Genomic DNA, 11,559 nt, shown 5'->3' with positions numbered 1-11,559 from the left:
GCCATGGTAAAGCAGTAGAGGCACACTGTAATATTCGATACCATGCAAAACGGTTTTCACGGCGACAGGTTCGCCTCCTTGCGTATAAAATTCCACAGTGCTTTGCAAAAGTTTGATTACTGCACACACCTTCCTGACCAATTTTATTACCATGAGTGACCCGCAGTGCTATGCTGTGCGTAACTACACATTTACTATCCCCTTCTTTGATGCTACGTCAAATTGGCTGCTATTGTTCCGAAGGAGCCGTCACTCTACGGGTCCAACGGTTATATCATTTATGCCCTAGCATATCGCCAAGTAGAGGTCCGCCACTATATATGATGTCCCGCTAATGCTAAATTTGTATCAGTTGTCAAGCAGAACATCTAACACACAATTCTTGATCTTGAGGCCGGCGCTCTATCGAACGATTGAACCATGAGCTCATGAGCGCTAGCATGCATTTGAATATTATAACTGCAAAGCACTCCGTGTATGTTGGTGATAGATGAAATGTCCCGACAGCGATGAAGTGGGCGAAATGTATGCTTGAAACAAACTTATCGCGGCATTCTATAGGAGTTTGAAAACGCTGCTGATGCTGAGAGTCATTCCATGGGACTTCCTCTTGTAAACGTTCTGCTATCATGTAATTGTCTGTGTTATAAATGCACCATAAATTTAAAATCTCTAGAACCAGTAGAAACTTATCGCGCTATGGGAGCGTTAACGTGGTACCACAAAAGAAGCAGAGAACACAAACAAGACATTCATGTTCTCTGCTTTTTCTGTATCACATTAGCCTTTGCACAAAATGTAGTGCCAACTAACCCACTAATTCACTATTCTGTTATCTCGCTATGCGTCGGAGTCGAAGACAATGTGAAAGAAGATAGATAGAGGTTGTGCCGCAGGTGGAAATAAAGCTGGTGTTGGTTAAGTCGTTTAATTTTTATCGTACTTGCAGTTATTTGTACAAAGTGAGAGTGGCAGTGAATACTTTTTGCGGGCTGATTAACTTAGGCTTAGGGAATAGTCTGTTGATAACTAAGTTCTTCCAGTAATATGCAACATCATATTCCTGTACCTAATAAACTGCACGTTAAAGTAGCTTCACCGGAGTAATATCTGTAGTTCTGAAATATGCTCTTGTTCGTGCATTGCTCATGACTCGGCATCACGCCCTGCATCCAACGAACAGGACTGAGTGTTCCTGCGGATTTTCACTCCTGCTGACGTTGGGCATGAAGGTCTCCTTGCATTATACCTTGAAGCATGCCTCGAGGAACACCATGCGGTCTGTGTCGTCTCTCGTTACATCTCGGGTAAAGTCGTCCATAAATATGGCATCCAATTCTTCCTGGACTTTCCTCTGGAGTTCTGGATGCAGCCCCAAGAGATACAGCGTCCAGGCCATAGCAATAGATGTAGTGTCATGTCCCTGCGTATAGACATGAACATTAGGAGACACTGAAAGGGAAAAAAATTGTCATCCACCTGACCGCAGCACAAAGCTACATAGGAAACACATACGGGTTTCTCACGCGGGTCTCTCAGTGTCCCTCTGCTTCGAATTGTCGAAGACTTCGCCCTCTCTCTGTGACCTGCTATCCTACCGGGTAACTCAGGTGGTAGAGCGACCGCACTGGAGAAGCGTTGGTTACTGGTTTGAATCCACGGACCAGCACAAATTTTCTTCAACTGTTTAGCATTCGTTCTTTATGAGGAGCCTTATGTATAGTTGAATTTCCGCTCTAATTGAAGGAAATCCTGCAGCAGGTGATACTGCTCTTCATACTTTGGCTCTGTTCTGATCTGCTAGAGGAATTACACCCCCGTGCTGATCCCATAAAGACCGAACCACATTCAGCGTTTCTACTGGCGTCGCCTCGCTACGCGTCGAAGCCAACAGAACGCCGCCGAGATCTTGTTCAGTCCTTGGCATTCCCACGTTTTGCCTGTCCCCGTGTCAGCGCCGAGTGACAGAACGCCAGCTGACGCCGGCAGAAACGCTGAATGTTGGTTATTTCTAATAGCATGTCCGGGCACACCACGAGTCATAAGAAATGAAATTTACGTTCTGAAACTAGTGTGCTCATCCGAAAAAAACATCTCTAGCATATGCGAAGCAGCAAGACGCAGCGCTTGCCTGCTGTCCGGGCCATCACCGATTTTCTCGGTCGCCATTAGCAAGGTGACGGCAATGTGATGCCACTGCGAGGAATCTTGGAAGATATTTACCGCCAGAACAACGTGGAACAGAGTCACAACTTATTTTATACGTTTCCCTCTGAAGCCGTGTTTAGCGCAACTGAAAATGTAGCCGCGCACAGCAGCCACTCGCATCGCTCACCATAACGGCCACCATATCGCAATACACCTGATATTTTTGCCAGCGATGCGATCTCGCGAGAGCGCACTACAAGAACCCGCAAAGCCCACACGCAATCAAGAGATACGCGCGTGCACATTTCAGCGCCAATCGTTGAGGTGAGGTTATGCGCATGGACACTTTTGATACGCCAGTGCTTTGCGGACGCAAGGCGATTAAATACGTTAAGCTAAATCCATCTAACAACATACGCTGCACCTGCTGTAATCAAGACCTGTATCGAGAAAGCTTATTTTACTTAAGAGTGTTTATTAGTGGCCGGCTTTAAGCACACAGTCGCGACTACGGATTGATCGATTTGGGGATGATCTATTGTGGACGGTACTTACAGTTTAAAATTTTGTAAATATAATCTTAGGTTTTGAATATGAGCTTAGGTTTGAGTACATGAAAGAGGCCGGCCCACATAAAAAGTGTAGCTCTTTGCTATCTGTTAAAAGCGAACTTAAGGCTACGCACGAGAACACTGAAAACAAATGCCTCATAAATTTCTTAGCTGAATCAGCGACAACCTGTTCAGATAAAAATATTTTTCTCTAAGATCTTTCTCAGAGAACATGTGGCGTTTATAAGCAAAAGTCATAGTTGCAAGATGATCAACCGTTAAAAGAGGAACCTACTACACATGTTTAAGGGCTATCGATTGTCCGTTTATGAATGAGCCCATAACGTGCAGCCAAGCAGCTGCTTAGAAAGGACTGACCCTAAAGCTCACCGCGAACAGAAGCAAGTCAAGGTCCTTGCGTATCTCGTGCATCGTATAGCTCGGGTCCTTGAAGTGTTTGTCGAGCATGATATCGATCACTGCCATACGTCTCTCGGGCTGGAGCCCTTGATTGTCCTTGACCTCCTCGTCTTCGCTTCCGCTGAGGTCTCCCTGGTTTCTGTACAGGTGGAATGTCTTCTTTCGTTCGCTCATGATCTGAAGCAAAAGAAAAAAATGGTGCCTGGAGGTGTGAAGTCACCATCATGTCGACGCATGACACCGCAGAACAAGTCCTTCTTCGGTGTAACTCGCCAGCATGATAGCGACTTGCGATGGGCAGCAATCGCCCTGGTCGTTGTTTTTGTTAATGTCTGTGTTTCGTCTTTTTCAGCGTGTACAGTGGACTGGGGCTGCTGTCACTTTCTTTCCAAACCCCCTTGTGCACACTGGAGGAAAACAGCGTACTGAAAACTGGCCGTCATCTAGTAAGGGCAAAGTTGCACGAGCGCAATTTGTTTCGCTTTGAGAAACAATGCATTAGGATGAAGCTTTATTTTAAGAGCTTCTAAGAACATGTGGACAGAGAAATCGCCTTTCTGGGTAACCGCTGTGCCAATTTTCATTAGGTTTCTCGCATTTAAAAGGCACAGTTAAAGTCTAGTAACTGTAGGAAGAGAATTTTTTAAATTCATGGTATTAGGCTTTTTTAGAAAAAAAAATTAAAATATGAACTCAAGTATCATGTTTAAAACTCTAACTCCGCAATAAAAAGCGATATCACGATTCTGTGAACTGCACCTAATAATACATATAAAGCGGACAACATTGATGCATTATGCATTGCTCTGAAATAAACCGCTAATTGGTAGGTACGTGTGGCCATCGCGGCTCGTCTACCATCCACGTTCGCTTCCCCGTCCACCTGTTTGTTGTGGTTGTTTTTAGCCTTCCCTGCCCTGTACTCCCGTCCTTTCCGTGAGTATATATTGCACCGCACGAAGTAAATCTTCAGTTGCAAGTCACCGTTGTGTTGGTCTCTCTTGCTTGTCCCGTTTTTTCGCTGTTGTCTTTCCTAGCATCATATACCCACTAGCCCAACAGCAAACTCAACTTGTAAGTAAGAATTTCGCAAAAGCCTCGTAAGCATTGTAACGATTTCGTGCAAGCTGCCTATTCCTGTATCACATTTGTTTGCTTGGGATTCTGTAACAGATGCAGTTGACATCTTTTTTTTTTTTTTTTGGTGCAGAGCTATGGATTTGTAGTGTTCGTGCTTCTATTTTATAACTAACCAATTTTTGGCAATTATTGTGACAAATTTTATGTCCTAAATCCCATTTCAGCTTCCTAGAGTTTCATGTAGAATTTCACTTTCTCGCTTAAATGCAAGAAATTTTATTCAAATCAGTCAAGCGGTTGTTACACAAAAGCATTTCTGCTAGCGTTGTACATGCATTTGAATAATGTAATCAGAGTTGGTCCCGAGCTAAAACTTCACCTTAAATGTCTACAGTAAAAATACAAGCTTAAAATAAAACATTTATTTGAAGCAACATGGCCGTCTCGGACATTAGTCAAGTGCGAAAATTTGTAGCAGCCGCAAAAGTAAGACGAGACACAAGAAAAGGATAGAGAGAAAGGACGATGCAGCGCTATCGACATCGTGTCTGAAGTGCAAAGCTAAGTGAGAACTCCGTCCATATAGCAACAGTGCCAAATGACATGCTTCACATGAATTGAAAATCCGCCGGTTAAGAATGACTCCACCAAAAATTGACACGTGATGTCGCTGGGAAAGCTTGTATTAACTTGAAATTGCTTCCTCTCTTGTCCGCCTCTTTTTATCACATGTTTATAATACGTTCCCCTTCTCCAGTGCAGGATGACAAATTGAATATTGACACTTGATTAAATTATCAACTTGTCCTCTTGCATCAGGCTGTCTTATTAGTGTTTGAACAGAGGCCTTAGTACATCCTTCCCAATCTGAAATGTTCATTATGCAATTTACCTTTAGATTGAATTCGTTGATGCCACTTATCATTTTTCGAAACCACATTCCTTCCATGGAGATGTTGTAGATGGTGTTAAGCCACATCCATGGTCGGAAGGCTCGGACTGCCATGAGAAACGTCACCCTGAGTAAACGAAGACGACAGGTTAGGCCAATAACGGGGAAGGAAAGTAGTGCTAGATAGGCATCTTACAATGACGATACAGAAGAACACACAACTTTAATGTTCTTTATTTGGTAGGTGCAGTGCTTAAGTCACTTTTTAAGGAAGGTTCATGAATATTGAGCAGATATAAAACCGACACAAAGGTGCCAAGGACTTCCACCTTTTGTCCAGCTCCTTCTTTTACAATTTAACTTTGTTCACCCATTTCCCACAAATGCTCCTATTTAAAAAAATGGTATACACTTTCCTGTTCTCTACTTCTACATACTTTCCGTCGGTGAGCGAGTATTCCACACAGCCATTGCGGCTGTTGACCTTTAGCTCATTACAACCACTAACTAATGCGCGACCTCATGTGTCGTGCCCTTGAAATCATTCTATATGATTACAACAAGTCATGTATATGCTGAAACTTCATTTTTAAGCAAAAAACATCGCCGTGTATTTCAATGCTAGTTTGCTTACTTGCTCAGAAAGCAATCTTCAAAGCCAAGGCGCAGGAACGCTCAAGCACAACATGACCCTTGGCGAATGCCATAATGGCCATAATGGTCATCATCGTGCTACCCATATGCGACATGCCTAATTATAACCCAAGGTGGTAGACATTACCGCAAACATTGACTGAACTATTTCGAAACTACTAATAGAACACAAAATAAGGTTTCCAATTCACTCTGTGGCTTTGTGTGTGTACGCGTGCAGCTTTACAGAAGCCTTATATATTTGCCAGGACTCTAACAGTAGTAGTAGCTGTCATAGAATTGTTCACCTTGAATTTGTACATGATGGTCAAACTGTCAATACAGCTTGATACGTGCAGGTTGTGAAGCGTCAGAGAGATCGTGTGCGTGGGGGAGAGAGAGCGAGAGAAAGCAAAAGTAGGAAAAGCAGAGGGAGGTCAACCAGACGTGCGTTCTGTTTGCTGGAGGGTAAGGAAAAGGGGTAATAGCAAGATCAAAAGAGGCAGAGAAAGAGAGAATGAGCACTTCACGTACACAGCGGAACGCATAGCAGTGCTACAAGGGGTCATTGAGGCCGGTTGTTTCTCAAAAAAGTGCATTCTTTCGTACGATAATGCCCCTGCGCACTCCGCATTGATAGTGCGCACAGCTTCGGCACGCAATTTCATCCTTGTAGTAGAAAGTAGTAACTTTATTTCTTTCTTGCATAACACCTACGTTCATAACAGTTGCGTGGTTTTTTGATTCCTCGAACACTTTTTTCTTTCAAAACATCCTACAAAATTAACTTAATTACATGACCAGCGATGAATGAACTGCTCAGGCAGACTTCCTTTGCAAGATAGGTTAAAGCAATGCATTCAATAATAACTAATTAAACATAAAAAACTTCTAATTACAAACTTTACGATGCATGTCTCACTGGATTGTTGAAGAGGATCGCCATAAACGCCTAGTGTCATTATTTTACTCTTCAAGTAGTCATGTAAACAAATATAACTGGTGTCAAATTATTCGTTCAATTATATGATTACGCACGCAGCTCCCCCGAGCGCAGCCCAACGAACAACCACAAGCAATATCTCGGTAACGTAAACGTGTGGCTGAAATGAAGCTGCCGTCGCGCTTGGATTCTTCCCACGACCTTGAATCTGTTTGGCGCTCTGTGCAAACCTCGACTTGATGCGTGGTCACTGCGGCACCTAGGGGCGAGAGAGATCGCGTTCTCGCGCGTTTGTGCCGAAGCTTTATTTTGGGCCGACCACTACATCACTTGGGGTTCGCATCGTGGTGCACGCTTTGCGATGCTGCCCGCGTAATTAGGTAAATGAAATGCATAATTTGGCGGCAGTTATTTCGGTCTACGTGGTCATTTTGAAATTTAGGAGCACCAGAACAAGGCTTTTATCACCGATTCTCTTCAAATTTTCAATAACAAAAAGCATGTGCCGTAAAGCTGGCGATTAAGATGGCAATTGAAGTAATTAGTTCATTTAGTGAATGAATTGCTTCCGGTCTTTCTTGCAAATGGTGTCTCCTTGAGCAGATAATTCATTTGTCGCCACGTAATTAGAGTGATTATGTTTTCAGTATGCGAAGTAAAAAAAGCACAGACTGTATATGTTACGATTGACCATGTCGTGACAAAATTTTTGCGGAAAATTCTTATTGCCCTTGATATAGGTATATAATTAACCCTGCTTTATTAGTCTTCATTAGAGGATCTCCTTAACTGGCGTCATGGTTGTGCCATTTCACGGTTGTCTATTCGTGCAGGAAGTGTGGGACTGTTCGTGCTCTTTTGAGGACTACAGCATTCAGGAATTACGGGTGAGTGTCCTATTGCGCGGTTCCATCATTCTTGATTTCAATTTATTGCTGGTATCCCGGGTTTGCTATGAGGTCATGATGTGGGTTATGCCATCGCTCAATAAGAAGTCCCGCATTAGCACGTTTTCTATAAAGTTAGAGTTCCCCAGGTTGATCGACTGATGTGCAAACAAGGAAAATAGAAAGAAAGAAAGAAGGAAAGAAAGAAGCACGATTACTCCTTGACTGGCCGTGCACAACATGCTCTGCATCATGCGCCTCAGGGGGACGTTTACAATGTTTAAAGTGGGATAGCTTGCGTCTGCGAGAGGCGGGACACAGCCTCCTTGAACGCTTATTGTTGTTTTTTGTTTTCTTTAGCTCATTGCACTTTGCACTTACAACCTAAAGATTATGCTTTCGCACAGGGTCCATGACCCAACGCACACACCCGCTGTGGTTGCGTCCGGGCTATGGTGAGGACTGCTAAACCGCGAGGTCGCGGGATCGAATCCCGGTCACGTGGCGGCATTTAGATGCGGGCGAAATGCGAAAACACCCGTTGTACTTATATTTTGGTGCTCGTTAAAGAACCCCAGGTGGTCCCAAATTATTCCGGAGTCTCACACTTCGGTGTCCCTCATAATTAGATCGTGGTTTCGGCACGTAAAACTATAATGTTATTGATTTTACCAGTGCACAATCAGTTATCATAGCCGTTATAGTGAGAGACATACCTTTTTTTCTCCTCAGGACGCGATGTTACACCTTTGATTTGACCAGCGTGAAGAACGGCCAATCGTTCAGTGTACACTCGGGTTTGCTCCTGTTTCTCAATCAAAATATTTGAAAGCTGCGGCTCCGTTTGACGTTCTTGACTCTGAAACACACGTTAATGAGGGATAATAATTATGTGAACAGTACTTTGTGAACTAATTGATGGACGTAAAAATTTACCCAGAAATATATTCGCTGTATGGCTGTTCTGGTTCTTCTGAGTATTCAAGTTCACGCCCATGAGGACTTCTGAAAAAAAAAAAAGAAAGGCTCAGAAATTAAGTCACTTCGAGAACAACTAAAATCGATGTCGCTGGAGATACCGTAAGCCAGCATACACTCTACAGGACATTTTAGTAATATTATACCTCACGGCATCACGTTTTTTAAGAAAGCTTAATATGCTCAGCAACGGGCAGAGTGTCCGCACTTGCAGCTTTAGCCAGGGCTTAAAAATAATTTGGGTGTGCTTTAGGGACGGCGTGACTAAAAAGTTGTCGCAGTTTCACCTGAAAGGCGAAGCATCAATTGCGATAGCAAATTTGTAGAGAGCTATACGGAGTAATGAGAGTAGCTTTATCAGGTGTATAACCTTGGACATGCAGCAGCACCGGCAACACGCAGAACTGTTGTCGACGCCGTCGGCGTTTTGCCCGCGTTCGCACAAAATGGTACGGCGTTGGTGACTGTTGCGGAGCCTCTGATATAAATAGGCACTTGATGCCGCAGCTAAACGTCGCCTCCTTCCCCCCTCCCCTCCCCGCCACGGCCTTTCGCGCGTCGGAAGAAGGCGCGTTGTTCTACATATATGGTGATTGTAAAGGAGGAAAGAGACGCCTACTTCTGCAGCCCTTAAGGGAGCACGGCGCTGAACGCGCGTTTGTTCTTCGCCGTGCGTTCACTCCCCGTGAAAGCGCGCGTCCCTCGCGCCCTTTCACTCGCACATAGAGCGTTCGGCGCGCGGCGACGATTTCATCTCCACTGACGTCATACGGAACCTCACGGCGACGGCGACGGCGACGCCGACGGCAGAAAACTGCTTTGGAGTGTCCATAAATTGCTATCGCAATAAAAAATGCTTTTTGCCGTCACGAGATTTGTGTTTGCTCCTATTGTTAATTACTCAAGGTAAATTAACCAACTTCGCAGAGATTCTTTAAGTTTAAAACCCACTGCGGTGCCTAATGTAGCTATTGGGTTGTGCTACGGAACACAAGGGCGCAGGTCTTTATTCCCGCCCAAGGTGGGTCATTTCTATGGGAGCGAAATGCAAGAACGTTCGGGTGCCATGCTAAAAAGGTACGCGTTGAAGAACCCCTGTGGTGAATATTAACCCAAAGTCTTTCCTACGGCGTTCATCACGTTGGGAAACTGAGAAGCATTGAAAGGGCAAGGGCGCGTACATGAAGCTTACTTTTTAACTACCCTGTTTGCCACTATAGGTCAGGCCAACAAACCGCACACGTGAAAGAACCCAGGTGGTCGACATTATTCCGGAGCCCCCACTATGGCGTGCCTCATAATCAAATCGTGATTTTGGCACGCAAAACCTCACTATTTAATTTTAACTAACCCGAATTTCTGTCCTGGTCTCTTAGTCCTCATAATTCGCTATGCCCTTTCGGGACGTCAAACCCCACAACTTGTTTTTAAAGAAAAGCTTCTCTTGATAAAGTTGTAGAACGTGCTAGAACGGGCCCGAGCCAGCGAACGCCAGCTGAGCAGTGCGACGTCCGAGTGACTGGGCTACCACGGCTGGTCCGCTTGGACGCCGCCGTTACCTCGACCGTGCCGCGTATCAACAGCGTCTTTAATCCCGTGCGCTGCCGCGAGAAAGGGACAAGGCGTCGGCGATTTTGAGTTCCTAATCTGCTTATGACTTCGGGGAACCGCAGCACTTGTTGTCTTCAGCAGCACAGAGTTTCTCACTCGGCCCACACTAGAGGAAAATGTGACGCTGCAGTCGTTCGACAATTATGGGAATTATGGGTATCAAATTGATATTTTCTAGGATTTGGCATGGCTTCGTTCCGAAAGCAAATGCCGCTTCTGTAGTGGCTTGTTGTGGTTCAGCTGTTTGCGTGATTTTCGTGCAACATTCCTTTCGAACCGTGAAGTGTAAATGGTGACGGACTACTACATTCTGTTTGACAAATTCGACCATATCTCGACTCTTCTGAGCATGCCTGTCACTTGATCGGGACCACTTGCTTCAGAATATAGAAACTAGCGGCACTCTAACGGCAACGTTGGAGATGCGTATACCTTGAAATATGAGCCATGTCAAAAAATCAAACAAAATGAACTTGCCTTGCGAAAACTAGCTGTCTTGAAGTTCTTAACAGCAACTGCTACACGGGCGTAAACAAAGGTACACACCCTAACTACCCAAGTAAAAGTAATAATGAATCGTTTTAGTTAGGTACGCATTTTCCGAATATAAACTCCTGCTCATAGTATGCCCGCAAGGAGCCTAAACCACCTTGTAAAAGCCGCACTTGCACAGCTCGCATATATAAAGAATAACAGGGAAAGTTTAACGTCAAGGGCACGCCATACGTTATTACTATGGTGTCGCGAGTGATGTGCCATAATCATTCCCACATTTGCCCAATAAAAACGCGTTAAGTGCGCAATAAAAAAAACCTTAAAATAAAATATACACATCATGAACTTAGTCGCGAAGGATGAATGTGATACTTCGCTTGCAGGAAGCATGTACTGACACGCAGCACCATTCTATTATGATTTTTGTTCTGTGAGATTTTGTACAAACAAGCAAGCGACGCAAATTTTTCTTAGACTTTTCATTGTACATTGCACACTCAGTGACACGTTCATATGAAGAAACTACTTCATTTTCGGTTTTCTCCGGGTCGTTTGAAAACGAGAAAAAAATCGGGTCAATGGAATCGTCTTATTCCGATCGCAAATTGATACGTTCATATTTTGAATGCATTTGCCTTGTTGTGGCTTCAACAAATTATAAGCAAACACTTCCGTTCTTCGGGTTCAGGACAGTGTTGTGCCACAATACCGTTCAAGTTTATGCTGTCATTTGTTCGACGCCGCCCCCCCCCCCTACTCAATGCTCCCTTTGGTACTTTGAATAAATAAATAAATAAATAACTAAATAAATAAATAAATAAATAAATAACGACGAATGACAATGGAGAAGGGCGTTCCCTGCCACACTTACAGGATCGTATTCGCTCAGTTCATTCAATTACCCAATAGGAGCACATAGCA

The 11,559-nt window shown here is 44.1% G+C and overlaps 1 protein-coding gene across 6 annotated transcripts in view; it reads right to left on the bottom strand.

The window, feature by feature from the left end:
• Positions 1-11,559, bottom strand: part of LOC119437021 (cytochrome P450 4C1-like) — a 212,154-nt gene that overhangs the window by 6,821 nt on the left and 193,774 nt on the right. The window contains exons 6-8 of one of the 6 annotated variants that reach the window (XM_049660225.1): positions 5,092-5,218; positions 3,090-3,296; positions 1,250-1,423 (exon numbers count right to left, since the gene is read on the bottom strand). The exons of 3 other annotated variants lie outside the window; for them this stretch is intronic. In XM_049660225.1, coding sequence (XP_049516182.1) covers positions 1,250-1,423; positions 3,090-3,296; positions 5,092-5,218 — 508 coding nt within the window. The remainder of the gene's footprint in view (positions 1-1,249; positions 1,424-3,089; positions 3,297-5,091; positions 5,219-11,559) is intronic. 2 more of the 6 variants (XM_049660224.1, XM_049660226.1) reach the window with 2 other exon arrangements.

The sequence above is a fragment of the Dermacentor silvarum genome, chromosome 1 (assembly GCF_013339745.2).
Source record: "Dermacentor silvarum isolate Dsil-2018 chromosome 1, BIME_Dsil_1.4, whole genome shotgun sequence".
In the NCBI taxonomy this organism is placed as follows: Eukaryota; Metazoa; Arthropoda; class Arachnida; order Ixodida; family Ixodidae; genus Dermacentor; species Dermacentor silvarum.
This window is presented reverse-complemented; position numbering and strand designations above follow the sequence as displayed.